The sequence below is a fragment of the Contarinia nasturtii genome, unplaced genomic scaffold, assembly GCF_009176525.2.
Source record: "Contarinia nasturtii isolate CC-2019 unplaced genomic scaffold, AAFC_CNas_1.1 Cnas_scaffold_2678, whole genome shotgun sequence".
Classification (NCBI taxonomy): Eukaryota; Metazoa; Arthropoda; class Insecta; order Diptera; family Cecidomyiidae; genus Contarinia; species Contarinia nasturtii.
The window spans coordinates 1,018,786-1,037,668 of NW_022199997.1; the positions used below are offsets into that span (position 1 = coordinate 1,018,786).

The 18,883-nt window shown below is 33.0% G+C and overlaps 3 protein-coding genes across 4 annotated transcripts; 2 read left to right on the forward strand and 1 right to left on the reverse strand.

Moving 5' to 3' along the window:
* Window positions 1-1,152: 1,152 nt before the first annotated feature.
* On the forward strand, window positions 1,153-5,300 carry LOC116348770 (MFS-type transporter SLC18B1-like). The gene is made up of 11 exons (XM_031779880.1): window positions 1,153-1,559; window positions 1,652-2,241; window positions 3,111-3,299; window positions 3,372-3,548; window positions 3,614-3,752; window positions 3,814-3,954; window positions 4,024-4,189; window positions 4,260-4,355; window positions 4,418-4,681; window positions 4,757-4,879; window positions 4,962-5,300. Exons 2-11 carry the CDS (start codon window positions 2,122-2,124, stop codon window positions 5,062-5,064), a joined length of 1,518 nt encoding a protein of 505 aa, XP_031635740.1. The 5' UTR covers window positions 1,153-1,559; window positions 1,652-2,121; the 3' UTR covers window positions 5,065-5,300.
* A 1,714-nt stretch (window positions 5,301-7,014) lies between these two features.
* Window positions 7,015-17,208, forward strand: LOC116348813 (small G protein signaling modulator 1-like). 2 transcript variants are annotated; one of them, XM_031779950.1, is made up of 10 exons: window positions 7,015-7,507; window positions 11,061-11,451; window positions 11,525-11,960; window positions 12,210-12,914; window positions 12,987-13,146; window positions 13,215-14,251; window positions 14,315-14,442; window positions 14,530-14,709; window positions 14,786-15,066; window positions 15,247-17,208. In XM_031779950.1, the coding sequence occupies exons 1-10, from the start codon at window positions 7,492-7,494 to the stop codon at window positions 15,333-15,335; spliced, it is 3,423 nt and encodes a 1,140-aa protein (XP_031635810.1). In that variant the 5' UTR covers window positions 7,015-7,491; the 3' UTR covers window positions 15,336-17,208. The 2 variants fall into 2 exon arrangements, with proteins under 2 accessions (XP_031635810.1, XP_031635811.1); XM_031779951.1 differs by having other exon boundaries at window positions 11,525-11,939.
* Window positions 17,209-17,274: 66 nt separating this feature from the next.
* On the reverse strand, window positions 17,275-18,185 carry LOC116348814. Its single transcript, XM_031779952.1, has 2 exons — window positions 17,600-18,185; window positions 17,275-17,525 (listed from the first exon to the last, which is right to left on the reverse strand). The coding sequence occupies exons 1-2, from the start codon at window positions 18,084-18,086 to the stop codon at window positions 17,386-17,388; spliced, it is 627 nt and encodes a 208-aa protein (XP_031635812.1). The 5' UTR covers window positions 18,087-18,185; the 3' UTR covers window positions 17,275-17,385.
* Between the last annotated feature and the right edge of the window lie 698 nt (window positions 18,186-18,883).

Genomic DNA, 18,883 nt, shown 5'->3' on the forward strand with positions numbered 1-18,883 from the left:
AAATCGACTTTCAAAATCTTAACGAATTCAGAACAATAATTCCAATTCGAATCGAATTTTCAAATAAAAGATTTTTTTTTTTTTTTTTTTCAAAAAATATTTCCATTTATAAAAATTCAATTTAAATTGTTTGCATGAATGAAATGAATTCATTTCATTCATTTATTTACCCAGCCGAATTATTTTTAAAATTCATGATTTCCGTACTTTAATCGATCATTTATCTCTTACGCGCTGCGTTGTTTATTTGCGAACAAAAAAACGCAAAAAATCTGCAATTGCAGTTCTGTTTATTTTATTCAAAAAAATCCTTGTGTACTTTGTACGTCGTCAATGTTATCAGACGAGAAAAAAAATGTTGGAACAGATGCAAAATAGAGAAAAAAATAATCAACCAATTAATCAAAATTCAAGACAATTTCCATATGACATTTGCACCCGACAATTTAGTAGAAAAAAGATGCACTGGTTTGGCAATGATAAAATGCGATTTATTGCAAGAATGACGCCGAAACCCATTCATGTGTACAGACGGATCTGTTTATGTTAGTTAAAAATAATAATAATAAATATTGAATTAGTCGTATGTTGGCGCCGGACAAGGGATAAACCAATTAACTTCCGATTACGAATCAATTCAGTGAATGTCTATTTATCGCCACAATTCTATTTTTAGTTTGTGCAAAGAGTATGTGCATATAGTTCTTATCATGAATGTTACTGTTGATACGTCGTAACATGTAAAAATTCTATTTGAAAATCTGCCATCAAACTAAACAAAATCGCCGACAAAACGTAAACACTCTGCAAGATGTTTATTTGTCGTGTTCTCAATTCAAGTGACGACTATATCGAAACGACGAGAACAACGATGCTCTTTTTCATTGTTGCAAATGAAATGAGCTGAAGTGATTGAACAATTCTTTCAAACGCAACACACTCTTACACATTGACGTCTATTTTTTTTTTTTTTGTTATCGCACCGTTCCCGTTAACAGTTAGTTTGTGTATTGTCTTTTATGCAAGTGAGAGATTACACACTTGCGAAGAGAGACAAGCACGCTGTGACCACAACATTATCTCTTGCTCTCTTATTCAGTGCATGTAAATCGATGAAAACGAATGTGATGTACTTTTCATCTTATTTTTGATAATGAGCTGTGCATGTATGTTTGTTTATTGTAATAATTGTGAATTCGGTCCCTGTATACCCTTAGAAATTCATCTGAAGAGATTCAGTTGTAAAATTGCTAGTCTTTGGGACAGATGTCTTTTAATCAAAGTAAAAGTGAACGGGAAACCAATAACAAAGTGAAGAATAGACAAAGTGTCGCTTCTACCACACAATATTGACTAACAAAGTTGTATTCTCGTGAATAAAAATCGATGTCAATCACATTTTTTAGCGATTAAATTTTGAAGTTCAGCTCTTTTAATTTCCAAGTGAAGGACAACTCATTTTGCTGTTTGACAGATAATTCGGTGTCATAATAAATACGATTTTGTTTCAACACAAGTGACAGTGAACAAAGTCAATTCAAGCCTGATCTCATTCATTGGTGTGTTTAGCAAACTTTTCAAAATGAACAATCGTAAATTTTTCTTCGAACGATATTTAATTTTCAATTACCTATCAAATTTCTCCACATAGACTGTTGAAAATCATCGATACGCAAAAAGGGCACACTAACAACGTTCGAAGCACGATGATCGTATTATCGTCCGTAATATATAGTAACCAAGAATCAATTGGAGTATAATATTTTACAAAAGACTGTACAGTACATTTACTTCATGCGAATGTCAAGGGTAGCCAAAGTGTTGTGTTCATTTTTTTTCATGTGATTAACTCAATGAATAGATGCGTTGTGTTGGTCCTGTTAATGTGATATTCATGAACTTCTGAGTTCGATAAACATTTTAGTCAAACTAACTTTTCTTAACTACATTTTTTGTTGAAAGTTCCTTTATAAATTCATTTGCATATGTCAAGTGAATAGGTAGACGACCGTTTTGAATAATTAGTGTGTGAATGTACAAAAACTATCAGTAGTTAATGTTTTTGTCATAAAAGCAATATAAACTAAAGCGAAAAGATTAATAATCAAAATTGTAGTCAATATGCAAAATCTACTACCAAATTTTACAAAACGCCAATGGCTCACGTTAATCATTATTGGGCTAGCTGATTTTTGCAATGCAATTTGTGTTAGTCTACAGGCGCCATTTTTCCCGCAAGAAGTAAGTAGTAAAATTCCATATTTTTATCATTTCATGATGCATTCAAACAATGACCGCGAAATGCAGTGCACCAAGAACGATCGCGAAAGCTACAATTCAAATCAACAACGAGAAAATTCGATTCATTTTCAAACACAGTACGACGTGTGATAATGCTGACACTGTATTTACTTATGATGATGCTATTGAGTTCAATATTTTGATAAATAGTAGGTTGATAGTAGCAATGCTAAATTTAAAAATTGATTGTAACAAAAACATTAACATTCAAACAACGATAACAATTATAATTTTTATTCAATCGACGTCGAAGAGCATAAATTTTTGTTTGTATTCAATTGTTTCATCAAATTAACATTGGAATTTTGTTTTTCTCTTAAAAAGATGTAAACAGAAATTAACATTTGAAATAATCAAAAACCGAACGAGTTTGTAAAATGTTTTGTCTACATGACTTCAATCGTTATACTTTTCATTGATCCGAGTTCATGGCATTTAAAATAATCGGCGTGGCGTGAATTGTGTTCTATCAATATTTTAGCACATCTGTTTGTGAAACAGAAAATGATGACAATGTAAAGGGAAAACAAATATTGACAATATTACATTGAACATATCAATCATTGATTTGCAACACTAAACGTTGATTGTATTTATGTAAAATGGTCGAAGTTCAATACAATTTTCAGGGGTAATATACCTTTGACACATTAAGTTAAAATTGCTTCAGGACTTGTTTTTGTTTGGAAAGGTTATCAAATTCTCGTGCACACGCATCGTTGATTTTCGTAATTTTGTTATTGAATGCGATCATTGTAGCAGATGTGTTCAACAAAATTTAAATGTTTTGCGTTCATTTTTTTGTGCAGGCAGAGAAAAAGGGATGTTCAGCAACAGAGTATGGGCTTGTATTCGGTGTCTTTGAATTAGTTGTATTTATAGTATCACCGCTGTATGGTCAATATTTAAACCATATAGGACCAAAAGTATTATTTAATGGCGGTATTTATACTACTGGCATTTCAGCCATTTTCTTTGGCTTGCTTGATCGCGTACAGGTAAATTGAAATCAAATTATATTAAAATTGCATTGCAGTGAGAAATCAATTGTTTTTTTTTTTTTTTAACAGGGACACGGTCTATTTATTACATTAGCCTTTATCATTCGAATCATCGAAGCACTTGGAAATGCAGCATTTTTAACTGCATCGTTTGCCATTATTGCAAAAGAATTTCCCGATAATGTAAGCATTACTTTCGCTTCATTAGAGACATTCTTCGGATTGGGTTTGATCGTTGGACCAATGGTTAGTTAAACAATTTTCGTTTTTTTCTATATTTATTTTTCTCATTTTTTGTAATTTTTTTCCAGGTTGGCGGTATCCTTTATCAATTTGGAGGTTACTTCTTGCCATTTGCTACGCTTGGTATGTTGCTGTTCATGACGGCTGTGATAACAATGTGCGTACTACCGAGACACAATGAACAGCTGCAACAAGGCCATTCCAATGGTAAAATAAAATAAAAACAAAAGAAAGAGCGGATTTTTTAATTGAATTTGATTTTGTTCAGCTTCAATACTGACCTTATTGAAGATTCCTGGAATGGTCATTTGTGCGATGTCCATCATGGCAACAAGTGCATCAATTGGATTTCTCGGAGCAACTCTTGAGCCACATCTACGACAATTCGATCTGAGCCCTGTTTTACTCGGTATGGAGCATCCTTTGAAACATCATACATTTTTCTTTATTCATTTCGATTTAAAAATTTTGTTTTCAGGTATTGTTTTTATTATAAATGGTGGATTCTATGCGGTAACGGCGCCAATTTGGGGCTGGATGGTTGATAAATTTCTACATCCAAAACTCTCAGCTCTAATAGGTGGCATTTTAATTGCCACAGCATTTTGTTTAATTGGACCTGTATCGTTTTTACCGTTTTCAACGTAAGGCCCGCATTCCATTTTTCAAGTAAATGCAAAACCTCTTTATATACCTTTTTTCTTCATATATTAGTACACTCGGTATGATAATCACTGGATTGGTAATGCATGGTTTTGGTATAGCTGCCATTCTAGTGGCTAGCTTCGCAGATGCACTTCGAACAGCAATGTAAGTATTATCATAAATGTAAGCATTCATTCAAATTAATGGTTGTTTAAATTTCGTGCTAGACACCATGGTTTTTCTGACACAATCGAAACGTACGGTTTAGTATCTGGATTATGGACATCAACGTTTGCATTTGGTGCATTTTTTGGGCCATCCGTAAGTGGTTTACTGTACGATTCAATTGGTTTTCGCAAAGCGGTGTTGTTCATCATACTACTTCATGCGATCGTCGGTTTTATCGTTTTGATGACACTTTTATTTGAAAGAAAACCACAACCGTACAAAGAACTCACCGATACAGAACCACTCCTTCGAAACGAGAAATTGTAAGTTTTGTGCAAATTTCGTTGTTTCAATTATGATGTCAATTTTATTATCCACATATTTGTAATTTCCGATAGAAAATTTGAACCAACAAATTTGAACGGAAGCACAATATCTATCGATCAACAACACACATGTCCGATGACGAATGTTATGGTGTGCAGTGGCTTAAATCACAAAAATTGCCAAACATGGTCGAGGTTAATATCAATTCCATTAATATTTTAAGTGGCGTGCAAATGCATCTCAAAACATAATCAATGCGTCCGCTTCCATTTTCAGTCGTTACGAACAAGAAGGTCTACTATCCCGAAACAGTTCATATTATGGAAGCTGTTGTGAGGCACCACAAAGATGTTCCATTGGACGAGAAACAATTGCCTAAATATTAATATTATCCCAAAGACAATAACAACAAAGTCTTGCCAAAACGTGTGAAAAAATTAAACAAATTGTCTATTTTGTGTATAATATACTATTTTTTTACTGTGTGTCACTGACATAGTGTCACATATTTTGTTTAAACTCATTAGACCACATCAATCAATGAACATGACATACATTCTCGTAATTCAGAAAAATTAATTTGAAACAACAAAAAATGAACTTTAATTTATTCAACCAGAAAATGTCGAATCATTTGTGACTCATATTTTTATTGTGTTAATGTTATAATTCAAAAACTATTTAGAACATCGTTTAGTTTCAACTAAAAGTCTGATAAATAAACGTATTAAATAAGAAAATACATTTGGATTTTTTTTTACTCAGTGCTTCTTATTCAAATTGGGCAGACATTATAATGAGATATTTTCAGCCAGATGAATCAGCTCAGCCAGATATCGTCAGGAGCTGAAACTGAGTGAAAACAATAGAAGTTATTGTTATGGTTATAATTACACTTACATTGCTACAATCTCTATAACAATCACTTTTATTGTTTTCACTCCATTTCAGCTCCTGACGATATCTGGCTGAGCTGATTCATCTGGCTGAAAATATCTCAATATAATGCCTGAAAGTGGGTTACATGAGAGGATTAAAACGACAACAATAGAACGAAATCAACTCAATACACACTCACTGAAAATAAATATACAAAGGTTAGTAACTGGCACCTACGGTCTACATAATATCACAGTGCAACTCTGAAAAAACCCAATGATTAATATTTTTTCCAAATAAATTGCATGCTTCGTTTTTTCTTTAGATTACATTCTGAGAATAACAAAGCAAACGCTTCAAACAGCTTCAAATGTGAAAAGTCTTTGAAAACAACTTAGAGCAACCATGAATGTCAAGTCCACTCGCCTGGATAATGACTTTAATTCTTTTGTGTATTTCGCAAGCTTGTTTAAGTTGAAATTCCTTGGCAGTTATTTTTTTTTAATTTAGTAAAAAAAAATTCCAAGGCATCATACTCTTTTATGGTGAAATCAAGTGCATTTGGCTTATTCACATCATCTTAAAGTCTAATAATAAATATAAATTCAAAAATATATTTCGTCGAATTAAATTTTCTACAAATTATAAAAAACCCTGGGTTTTGCATCCACAAAAAATTCTAACAATAATTCTGTATTGAAGTAAAAATAAGTAAAACCGTATTTCAAACTGCAAATGATTTAAATAAAGAAACTGAATGTGTTTCATTTAAAGTAAAATGCAAAGTGGCATGGATTTATTCATAAAATGCTTGGAAGTAATGCATCGGTAATAAAAACAACGCTTCACGAACACTTGAAATAAAATAGCGAAAAAAAGCGTCCCTTTTTTATTTCATGCACATTCATTTGAATCATTGAAAATTTCATGATCAAACTACTTTTACTTTACTTTGTTGTACCATATGGAAAATGTTGTTGAAAATAAATACAACCATAACATAGAGTAAATTTCTTATGCACTATGTCACGTCATTTTTTATGCTGGTATAATGAGAGCAGAAAAATATCGATTTTCCATGATTTCGCTTTTCAAATGTACGTACACACAAGCAGTTACACACAGAGAGAGAGAGATAGATAGAGAGAGAGAGAGAGAAAGAGATACACACACCGATAGACGCATACACCCAAAAAATTCATAAACAATCAATACAAGCGCGCACATTTCATATGGGAATGTAATGATTTGGTGTATCTCTTGATGGTTGTATTCGATGTGGATGGAAAATTCGATGTAGAGCCCTGTTTTGTTGCACAGCACACATTGTTTCATGAGCACAACTACATCGACAACATTTTACACATATACACGATGGAAAAATGTCAGTTGAAGCACAGTCATGAGCAAGAGGCAACAAAAACCATGACCAGTTCAGCTTCAACAAACAGCGGGTACAATAACGATTTTCATTACGCCGTCGAACGAATTTGGTGTGTGCGGTCTCTCTGAAATTAAGACGCATATTTTTTTTCCTTCTTCGTTCTGTGGCAACCTGGCGAATCAATAAATTTGTTTTTTAATTTTTTTTCGCTTTTGTTTTTAAAACTTAAATCAATTCCTTCTTAACATAAATTGTTCAAAATAGTCGATTTTTAATCAAATTCTTTGCTTAGAATGTGTTTCATTGGAGCATAAGTGGAAGCAGATGTTTAGAAAAACGGACCATGTTTGTTCAATAAGCCCGAACTTAAACTATTTCAATTATCAAACGAAAGTTAACGTTTAAATTTTCTTCATAGTCTAACAATTTAGAGAGCAAAAGAAACTTGTTCTAATGGTCAAGTGGCTGTGAAAATAGTGCAAACGTTGTATAATTAAAATAAGAACACATCTCTTTGTTATCATTTCAACAACGTTCAATACAATGACTGATGAAACAGGTTGGTAAAATTCATTTTGTTTTCGTTTTCAGCATACGTAAAATAATATCTTATCGAATTGTCAACGTCATTTTGTGAGTCTCAATGATTTGAGCACGTTCACAAACAACGGCATATAGCAAAAAAAAAAAAAAAAACAATACAAACAAGGCAGCATAGCGATATGGTCGTTGTCGTGCATGTATATAGTTCTAATCAAAGAAATCAATATCGTGTGCAGAACCACCCACATGTTGATTAGACCAATTCGTAATGTAATACATATGTGTAATAGTTTCAAGCAAGAAATTCACAAACACTATTGGGATTCGCAGAATGAGAGAAAAAGAAATCACTTGCATTAAGAATGAACATAATCGAATTCACTGTAATGGACTACCATACGGCGATGAATGGAACGTGATGTTTAAATATTTGCGCAACTTTTTCTCGAGCTTGTTTGGGTCGAAATACGTTTTTTTCGTTGAAACTTTTTTGTAATATTCTTTTCAGATTTTTCAGCTTTTGATTCTTTTTTCTTTGTAAACAACCACTTTTCGAGTTAAATGCGAAGCAAGCACATTATGTGTGTTGTTGTAAATAATTCATGAAATCTTCCTGCAAAAAAATTAAGCACATTCTCGTTCTCAATATCTCTCCTTCTCGCTCTCTCAATACATTTTTTTTCGCATGAATGAGATGAAAGTACGTATCAAATTACATCAATACAAAAAGTACATTATAAAAAAAGCAGATTTTCTTTTGTCGGTATAGCTACAGCTACACATCGATGACGAACGTTACCTTTTATCGATTGCAATTGTTTTTTTCTCGTTCATTTCTAAAAATATTTTGTTCGGTTTTCATCAGACTGACATTTCAAAAACAATTTTATGCTCTGAAATGGAATCAAAATGATGTTTCTCGTCATTTTAAGTTATCATTGTTACAAATTTAAAAAAGGAAACCATACAAATTCGTCACATATTCATCTCATGTTCGATTTAGAACGAATTCTCGGAAAACGAGCAGCATGTTCATGATGTGCTACATAAACAGTAGTATAAACGTTGTGCCATTCTACGCTTATTTATTGATACGAAAAAGAAGAAAATATTGGGTATCATCGGTGTGTAGGCGTCATACAGAAATAATTGAATCGTTATTTTGCAATGTGATAATATACAGTGAAATCTATTATTAATTTTGCGAATTTTCTTTGTTTGCACGTGGTAGTAAATTTTCATTATCGAATAATGGACTTTAATTAAGTGCAATGATTGAAAATAATCAATTTCCAATTAATTTCTTGTGCATTGTGAGTAAAGTCGCCCTCAATTCACAAGATTCAGACGTATTTTCACCATTCTAATGAAATGTATTGTAAGTAATTACAGTGGAATTTCATCCGAGTTTCAACTTCAATGCCCAAATCAGTACAGTAGGTTTCCACCCGCAGCGTGTGAAACCAATATGTATTTGAAAAACTTTGGCTTCTAGCAAATCATTGCAAACATCCATTGAAGCACAGCACTTTTTTCGCATTATTTATTTATGACATTTCGCATGCGTGCAGTTTGCGAGAACGATGAACAATTGTATATTTAAGGATTAAGATATCACCGCATCGTATATCGGATTATAAGCACACACACACATTGAAAACACACTCGAAGTGAAACTGAAATCTGTGAAAAATGAAGACAAAAACAAATGAACAATACTAATTTCAAAGTTTTTACTTACAAGTAGTTTGAACTTTCTAATGAGTTACTTTATGTAAATGAATTCGAGGCGCGCATAAAAACATGCATTTCGCCATATGGTACTTTCAGAGAACTTGCCAAACTTTTCACAAAGGAATGCAGTAAGAAGACGCAACCACACGAGCAACCACAGCATTATATTGGTTGACTTCAACCACCGCAATATTAACTCTTATTCAAAAATTGAAAATCCATGATATTTTTCTTCTTTTGGTAAAACTCTCCGGCATCGTTTATGTTTCTTTTTATTAAACAATTTTAATAGGCGTTTCGAATTCAATTTTTTCATAAATTTCTCTTTTTATTTCATTTCCAACAAAAATACAAAAAACCTCGAATATTCCTCAAATATTTCGGCAAGCAGTAATGTCGGTGCACACAAATGGTTGAGCATCCCTTGAACAAAGTGACTTCGATCAAGGCAAAATAAAATTATAAAAAATCACAAATTATTGAATAGCATATGTTTTAACGCACACCTCGAGTCAGAATATATGTTTAAAAGATGCTCTCATTTTAAAAATAATAATAATGCAATATTTTCTTGTTGATTTATCAAAGTTTACATTCAATTATTGTATTTTCGGTGGTAGAAACTCAAACTTGAATAAGAATTGAAAATTAACATGCTCTCTGCGTTTCACTAAAAAATACCATGTAAGAACCATGTCCAACCGCCAAAATGTATTTTTTTTTTAAATGTTTCGCGAAGGAATTAAAAGTTAGATATATTTCGGAGAATGCTTAATAGAATGCGTGAAATTTCATATTTATCTTTGGTACAATACGTATTTCAGACTTGATATTAAATTCCACGCATGGAAATACAACGACTGAATAAACATTTTGGATCTATTTAATCGCATACCACATAAAATCTTGTATCTCTTTTTGTTTGCTGTTTTTCAGAATACAGACACTGTCTGACACACATATGTTGTTTACTGTATTACCCGCAATGTGTTTTTTGTTGTTGCGTTGACATGAAGAAAATTCAAACTCATGTTTCATCAATTTATGCAATGTGATTGAAAACAGGCAAATATGAAGAGTAAATGTGGCGTAAAATTCTTAGAAAACGCACATCAAGTGGGCAGAAATATAAGAGTACTTTATTGTCGCATTCCATTTAACATTCATTTAAAAATCATTTGGAAAATCTTGATTGTATTCAATTTGAATTGAAGGGTTTCGTGAAAAGGGTAAGTTTTGCGCATATAAAAAATGACCTTTTTGCTATAAGGTTCAAAATAACTCGTCGTGTGCATAAAACGCAATCTGCCATCGATCCTTTTATATTAAATACCATTAAAAAAATGGATTTCACAAGTGTGGTGACAACTTTTTTACTTTGTTTTTAAATGTTAAATGTATGAATGCTTTTTCTCCTGCATATAATTTTATGTTCAAAATGTTCAAGTATACCTTTGAATGAAAAACCTACACTAATTGTTTTTCTGACATTGAATCGAGATTTAATTTAAGTTGCTATAGTTCACAATGGCTTCCTACAATTATAATGATTAAAAATGGCTTCCAGCAATATTTGTGGCTTTTTTCACTTTTTTCTTGCCACTTTTTTCACGTCATAAAATAAACTGAGTGTACAGGAACAAAGTGCGTATAAATAACGGTCATAAGTAAAGAAGAGAAATCAATATCAACTATGACCTTGACAGTGTATGCTCCGTCAATAGTTGTGCTTGTTTGTTTGAAGCACGTATCCAAGGATATTTTAAACTGGATAGATATAAGTATTACAGCATTGAAACTGATAACAAATTTTATTTATTCCATTTATTTTATAGAAGCACTTGATTTCAAAGAGCAACTGTTGGCCAACGTAAAGGAGAAGGCGAAACATGTGATGGAAGAAGCTGTAACACGGAAATATGTAAACGAACAATCTCTAACAGTAACGCATTTGTGTGCAGCAGTTGAAGAATGCTTAAGTCAAGGATTACGTCGGCGAGCGCTTGGTCTATTTAAAACATCATCAACGACAGCATTGTTGCATAAAGTGGCCAAACACTGTCCCGAGGCGAATTATATAAGCAAAAAAGTTTTGGACATTGAAAATGCTGATCCAACAAAGCGCTCATCGTCAAGTAGCGACAGTACAAGCAAACCACCAATTCTGAAGAAAAATAGCAACACATCCATTACAAATAATTCTAGTCCACCATCTCCAACTATAAAGTAAGCTTGAAAGCGTTCACATTTTTGTTTCGACCAAAAGAAGATGAAATAATTGTTTTCTTCTTTTTCTTAGGCATCTTTGGATTCGTTTGGCATTGTATGAAAAGAAATTGGCACGCATAGTTGATCATTTGGTAACAAATGCATCGCGCTATTATGAGCGTGATTCATTAGTTGCGGATCAAAATTTTGGTTCAATTTTAAGTTCATTGCTCATTGGTCCATGTACTTTGGAATATTCACGGCCAAAAACACCTGAATACATTTGGAGCGATCCGGCTGCAGAAGAATTGGTACAAAGACATCGTATCACCTCGTCGCAACCAACACCACCAACATGCCGACGGCCAATTATCAATTTCAAACGAAGTTTAAACAGTTCAGAAGATGGAAGCACCAGTTCGTTTAAATCGAATATTGTTGAATCGTTGCATCAAAATCATCGAGCCACACTACTCTATGGAAAAAACAATGTGCTCGTGCTTCCGGTGTGTAGTATACATGATAAAGTGAATAACTCCTTCATTCTTACTTCTTATATGCATGCATTTCTATTTGTCTGATTGAAATGGCTTTCCACAAGAGAAAAATACAGAAAAGTTAGAAATCGACCGTAATTATAATTAGCACTATTAAATTTTTCACCCTTTTTTTATTACCACTTGGACATTTTATGCACTTATTTATCTAAAAGAAATTCGATAAAACAAATGTGAGAATGAAAATTAAGTGAAATTGTTTATTTGTTCGGTTTGCAGAAAGATGTAACGGAACCGTTACCGGGCTATTTGAGTTTGCATCAAAGGCCACACTCATTGATAATTAAATGGACACCAAATCAGTTAATGAACGGTTACATTGAAAAAGATGATCCGGATGCAACTTCTTATTGGGATTATTTTAACGAATTAACAATGACTATAAATGTTGAGGATATCGTTTATGTGCATTGCCATCAACAATCAAGCGGCCAGGATACAAGTGGCACCATAATTCTCGTAGGGCATGATGGTGTACAGCGTTCGCCGATCATATTTCCAGAGGGTGGACATATGGCATCGTTTCTTCGTGCATTAGAAACTGGTCTACTACCACATGGTCAACTCGATCCACCAATTTGGTCGCACAAAGGTATCGGTAAAATCTTTCCATGGGCTTCGAAAAACAAACGCAAACCATTACCGCTTGTTATGGAATCGGAATCGGAAGAAGATGTTCCAATTGATTATGTTTTTCGCATTGTTAACAAATCAAACAATGAAGAATTTCGCGAATTTTTATCCAAATTTCAAGTGAATCATCTTCGCAGTAAATTGCAATCAGTTACAAGCGCATCAATTTTAGATTTGGGTCGTACAAGCCCAAGACGATCACATCTCAGTAGTTCGTCTACGAATGAAAGTAGTGACGGTTCCAATAAAAGTCTGTCATTAGACGTGTACGCACCAGACAGCCCATTAGTTGTAAGTGATCCATTGGATTTTTTTTAATTTGCATATTTGTACGACGTATGAATCATTCAATTGTCTTTCTAGGTCACCACAAATCAAACGGCAAGTATTGCATTAGTTTGTACAACGATGCGCAAACAAATTATATCACGAGCCTTTTATGGGTGGTTAGCGTATTGTCGGCATCTTTCAACCGTACGAACTCATTTATCTGGATTAGTAAATGGACGAATAACGCCAGAAAGTAAGTCTGATCTCGTTTAATCTATCAAATTTGTAATTTAAACCATAAATCACATCACTATTTATCAGATGGTGCCGAAAGCGGACTAACAAAAGATGTATGGAATACATTGAATGTGAACGGCGTTATAAGCGATTCAGACGAAGTATATCGTTTGGTTTATTTTGGTGGTGTTGATGAAAAAATTCGCAATGAAGTCTGGCCATTTTTATTGGGCCATTACTCGTTTGGTTCAACGGCCGAAGAGCGTTCGGAACTTGATGAAACCAGTCGACATTATTATGAGACGACAATGAGTGAATGGCTTGCGGTTGAAGCAATTGTGCGACAACGTGATAAGGAAAAAACTGCAATGGCTGTTGCTAAATTGAGTTCGGAAAGTGGAAGTGATCAACAGCAAAAGGGGAAAAAAGTTGGACTGGATCCAGACAATGATATTGAAAACGATGTATTCGAAGAGAATGGATATTCGGATATGTCCGAACCAGAGGAGTACGATGACGATCAACCGCATCGCAAAGATAGCGATAAACCAAATGAAAAAGTTGAAAATGTGGTTTGTGAAAAACCAAGTCGAATGAATAAAAGTAGCACAGATTCCGGTAATGTTGCCGATAGTGCTGATGAAGAAAATGAAACTGACGAGAACAAAGAAATTGTTGAGGCTGCTGAAACATCAGTATACCAATTAAGAGCTGAAGATTTACCAATTTTAAATTTGGTTAAGGATCCATCCGATGAATTCAAATTGGCTGTTGACGAAACGAACAGCAATAAAAGTTCACCATCATCGTCATCATATCAAACCGTTGCCAATGATTTTGTCGACTTGGCCGGACAAATAGAAGATATAACTATTGACGAAAATGATATAATTTCATCACCTACAACGAATCATCCACATGCAGTCATTGTCACCGATGCTTCAATCGACATTGTAAATGTTCAACGAGATGTAAATAGCGGCGACGACAATGATGAAGAAGAGAAAAATAATTTATCACCATTACAAGAGGAGATTGCTGGTCAATCTTCATTGGATGCACTACAAGAGCCAAAATCGGCATGCGTATCGCCGGCCAGTTCGAATGGCGGAATCTATAGCGTAAGTTTAATTTACATACATTATTTTGTGCAAACGGAATGTTAATGTTTTGGATTGCTTTAGGGTGAATTGCTCGAGACATTTGGCTTGAATTTACATCGCATTGAAAAAGATGTACAGAGATGTGATAGAACCCATAAGTATTTTAAAGTGGACGAAAATTTAGATAAATTGAGAAATGTCATTTGCACGTAAGTTTTAGAAACGATATTCAAAATGTTGTCCAATGGTTTCGCTTTGTTCTGAACTCATTTTATTGATTTGGTAACTAAAATTAGATATGTGTGGGAGCATTTGGAGATTGGTTACATGCAAGGAATGTGCGATTTAGTTGCTCCATTCTTGGTTGTTTTCGATGACGAATCAATGAGCTATAGTTGCTTTTGTCGTCTGATGGAGCGCATGATCGAAAATTTTCCAAGCGGTAATGCAATGGATATGCATTTGGCTAACATGAGGTAAAATCTTTCCCAATCAAATTCACTGACATCTGCCTATATTTACCGATATAAATATATTTTATTCTCGGAACAGATCATTGATTCAAATATTAGACTCTGAAATGTATGATTTGATGCATGCACATGGCCATGACTACACACATTTCTATTTTTGTTATCGTTGGTTTTTGTTGGATTTTAAACGCGAACTTCTTTACAAGGACATCTACACCATGTGGGAAATTATTTGGGCGGCAAAATTTGTAGCGTCATCCCATTTTGTGCTTTTTATAGCGCTCGCATTGCTGGAAACCTATCGTGATGTTATTTTATCAAACAGCATGGATTTCACCGACGTGATTAAATTCTTTAACGGTATATTTACAGATTTTATTTGTATGGTTCAGCTGTGATTTGCGCAGATTTGAAAATAGAGATTTACGGAACCTAATCCAGCATAAACGACTAACATGTGTTTTATGAATATCTCCGTTCTTTTTTGTTACTCTGATCAGCATTTTTAAGCAACTAATTTAATTCAAATTTTATCTACAGAAATGGCCGAACATCACAAGATGGACGAGGTACTGAAGCTGGCTCGAAATCTTGTACTTCAACTACAAACAATCATTGAAAATATATAAATGAATGAGAAAAGCTCCGTTGCTGGGTGTGAAAATTATTTTTAAAATGTAGCATCCATCATTTATTAGAGCTTATAATTAATACACCACTGGTAGACATTTTACATCTCGATTATCGTGGCAATAGCAGCACAACAAATAACTTACCTAGTGACAAACAAAATCAATTCATTTAGAGAAAAAAACACACACTATTTAAAAAGAAAAATAGATTTAAATGTAACAGGAGACGATTTTTTCTAAACGTATATTTTTTATAAATATTTTTTTTCAGACAAAATACAAAACCAACAAAGAAAACCGTTGTTCGTTCAACAAATCACAGATTTATATACACATTCAAAATGTCCCATGCATAGAACCGGAATTTGTTGAATAAAATCAAGAATAAACGTATATGCCAGAAAATGTGTCCAAATAGATTCCATCTTTAGACTTTGCATTTTATGAATTTTTCTTGAACATTCTCATCGTTGACTGATTAGAATTTTTTTTTTTTTTTAATTTCAATCAACATTTATACCAATTATTAAAATTTGATCACTATTGCATCATATAATAAATATTAAGTCAAAATGAAATCAACAACGAGAGTAGTAGAGTTCTTCGAACACAATATTCTTCTAATTGTTCCTGTTAAATTTCACAAACTTTTATTTCCGGAACAAAATAATTTTAACATGAAATTTTTTTTTAATTAAAATATTTCATATCAAACAAAAATTATTTACGATAAATAAAAACTGGTTCAGGTATTGAGAGTAATTAGTTGAGAATGAAACGCCCTTAAATGATTTAATTAAAAAAAATAAAATCATTCCAAATTTAAAATTATCGTCTATGTATTGAAATTTTATTCAAATGTATTAAAAAAATCTATTATTATTTTCAGTGTTTTTTATCTCATTAAGTCTTCTTTTTCGAGATTCAAAAGTGCCACTGAAATTTATGTCATTTAGTATGGATGAAAATGTGAAATATTGAAAAACCCGTTGAAAATGGATTTTATAAAGAACTCACTCTTTGCAATTTTAAGAAACATGACAATGCATCAAAAAGACGTACAGTATGTTGTTTGAAACACCAAAAATGTCACAAATTGTACAGATTCTTACCAATGGCGGTTTTCAATGAATCCCATTTTCATTCGCAGCCGATGTTAGTGAAATCAATTAATGAGCATTACACCCGAATGTGTGAAACATTTCAATCATGATTATAAAAACCAATATTTTTATGTGGAATTTAGTAAAATCTATAAGAATTTAGAATTTGAATTTATTTGTGAAAAATTTCCGGATTTTAAGCTTCAACAAGCATTGTTAAACACTTTTTTAGAGAAACAAATTCTTCCGAATGAACATGGATTATATATATACACCATAAATGACTATTGACTATTATTTTTTTTAAATATCTATAGCATTTTTTGTTGAAAAATATATAAAATTTATTTTGAATGCTCTATCAAAATCGTCATGGTATAGAAAGAAAGAATATGAAATTGATATCGTACATGATCGTAAAAAAGCGCTTTTCTATGTCTTCTTCTACAATTCTTTACGATTTGTAAGTAAAAAACCTATTTATTTAATATGGGTCCGTGGCCCATCATTAAACAAGGCCAAAAAATTGGAGGTCAAATCACTTAGCACGTGTGTGCAGAAAGCAGTTGTTGCTAACTCTATTATGTGTTTCTATGTGTAGCTAAATCATATAGTCTATATGCAAAATAAAAAAAAAAATATGTAAATATCAGGATGAACAATAATTCTTTAAGAATTGAATCCAAATCAACATCCGTACTATGTATATTGAAGTCATAAAATCAACAATATTTATAAATAAAGTCACTACTACCATTATCATTATACGCTATGAATTTTTTTTGAGCCAAATTTTGTGTTTGCCGCGAATCAAAAGTAGAACACTTTAGAAATTTTTCATTCAAATGAGATTTCGTTTGCTTTATTTAATTTATGTACAACGTAGAAAAGGTGTGAAAAATTGGTTTTGAACGATAATTAAATTGAGAACTACGATTTCTCTCTCATTGTGCTTTTACATTGGGCTTGAGTGATTCCATTGGAGCCAAAGGTACTGGCTGATTCACAACAGTCAAACCAAGTTCTGGCATATTGGTGGCATTTTCAGTTGAAGTTGCTTGAGTTGGGGCTTCAGTAGTCGGAGCTATAAATATTTATGCATAAATAAATGTACTTTAAATTACACTTCACCAAATATTTTATTCAATTCTCATTCACCTGAAGTCGAAATAGTAGTCGAGACAGTATTTTCCGTTGTAGTTGTCGTAGTTTGCGAAACCGTTTGATTCAAATTTGAATTTTCCGAAGCTGGTATTTTCGGTGGTTTGTTGGAGACAATAATGATCGTTGGTCCATCTTGACTATATTGTGGAATATTCCAAAATGGTAGTGGTGCCCAATTTTGCCAGAACCACCCGTTTTGACGTGTTGGAACTTCAACAACTTGTGGTGATTGTGTTTGAACTAATTGTTGAGGATGTTGAGCTGGTGGCGGTTGGACCGGTACGGATTCAACAGATGGTACCACTTGAACTTGCGGTCTGAGAAATGGCGGACGAGGAAAATTTTGAAAAAAACTTATGAATGGTTGAAATGGTTGAAATGATTGAAATGGCTGCAATGGTTGATAGGTCGATTGGGGTGCTGCACTAGCACTCACAAAACACAATGTTAGAGCAACCAAACAAATCACGGAACTATTCATTTTTAGTCGATCACACTTGAAGTTGAATGAAAATGGTTAGTACGTTTTTCACAAAATGGTATCGTCTCTTCTCGACAATTACTCACTACAGACTGTGTCCCACCTATCAGAATTCATTGGATTTATACCAGCCTCGCAATGACGAAATAAGTGACACTTTAAACAACAATTTTCAAAATTTGTGTATGTTCTAGTTCTAGTGTGTAATTTCGCAAGTTTGAACGCTCTTTTGTGTTGGAAGACGGAAAGAGAGAAAGAAAAACATACACAGCAGATCGGTATTTTTTTTTTGGTTGAATATTTGCTTAAAATATTTAACATTATCTATTTATTATTGTTGTTGATACAAGAAACGGTCTCTGAATTGTATTGAGTCAATATACTGGTACACATTTTGTCAATCTATGCTTTAGTGGAGTGCAATTTTCTTGGAGCTCATGAAATATGTCAACATTTAAAATGTCGAGGAAAAAAGAACAAACGTTTCCACGGTGAATCAGGTCATAATTTCCATATGTGTTGCCGTCGAAATCATCACAGAGAATGTGAAACTCACACACGCTTTCCAAAACAATACGGAAAATAACGGACATACTGAATTCATCAGAAAACCTCAATACATGTATCCAAAGATGAGAGAGACTGGCGTAAAATTGACGACACATTTCATATACGCAAAATTTCAAACAAAAACTGAACTCAAGCGTATTTTATGCACTTGATTGATTAGCAGGTGTATGATAAATGATCGTTTAAATTCGGTGACATATTTGAAAAACATTGCATATAGGAAATAT

Excerpts from the sequence above, each read along its gene's own strand:
- LOC116348770 (XM_031779880.1), top strand. The coding sequence starts at position 2,122 with ATGCAAAATCTACTACCAAATTTTACAAAACGCCAATGGCTCACGTTA. Across the intron at positions 3,300-3,371 it reads GCTTGCTTGATCGCGTACAG|GGACACGGTCTATTTATTAC; the intron begins GTAAATTGAAAT and ends TTTTTTTAACAG. Across the intron at positions 4,682-4,756 it reads CTCCTTCGAAACGAGAAATT|AAAATTTGAACCAACAAATT; the intron begins GTAAGTTTTGTG and ends AATTTCCGATAG.
- LOC116348813 (XM_031779950.1), top strand. Across the intron at positions 14,252-14,314 it reads CGAATGGCGGAATCTATAGC|GGTGAATTGCTCGAGACATT; the intron begins GTAAGTTTAATT and ends GGATTGCTTTAG. Across the intron at positions 15,067-15,246 it reads CGTGATTAAATTCTTTAACG|AAATGGCCGAACATCACAAG; the intron begins GTATATTTACAG and ends TTTTATCTACAG.
- LOC116348814 (XM_031779952.1), bottom strand. The coding sequence starts at position 18,086 with ATGAATAGTTCCGTGATTTGTTTGGTTGCTCTAACATTGTGTTTTGTG. Across the intron at positions 17,526-17,599 it reads GACTACTATTTCGACTTCAG|CTCCGACTACTGAAGCCCCA; the intron begins GTGAATGAGAAT and ends AAATATTTATAG.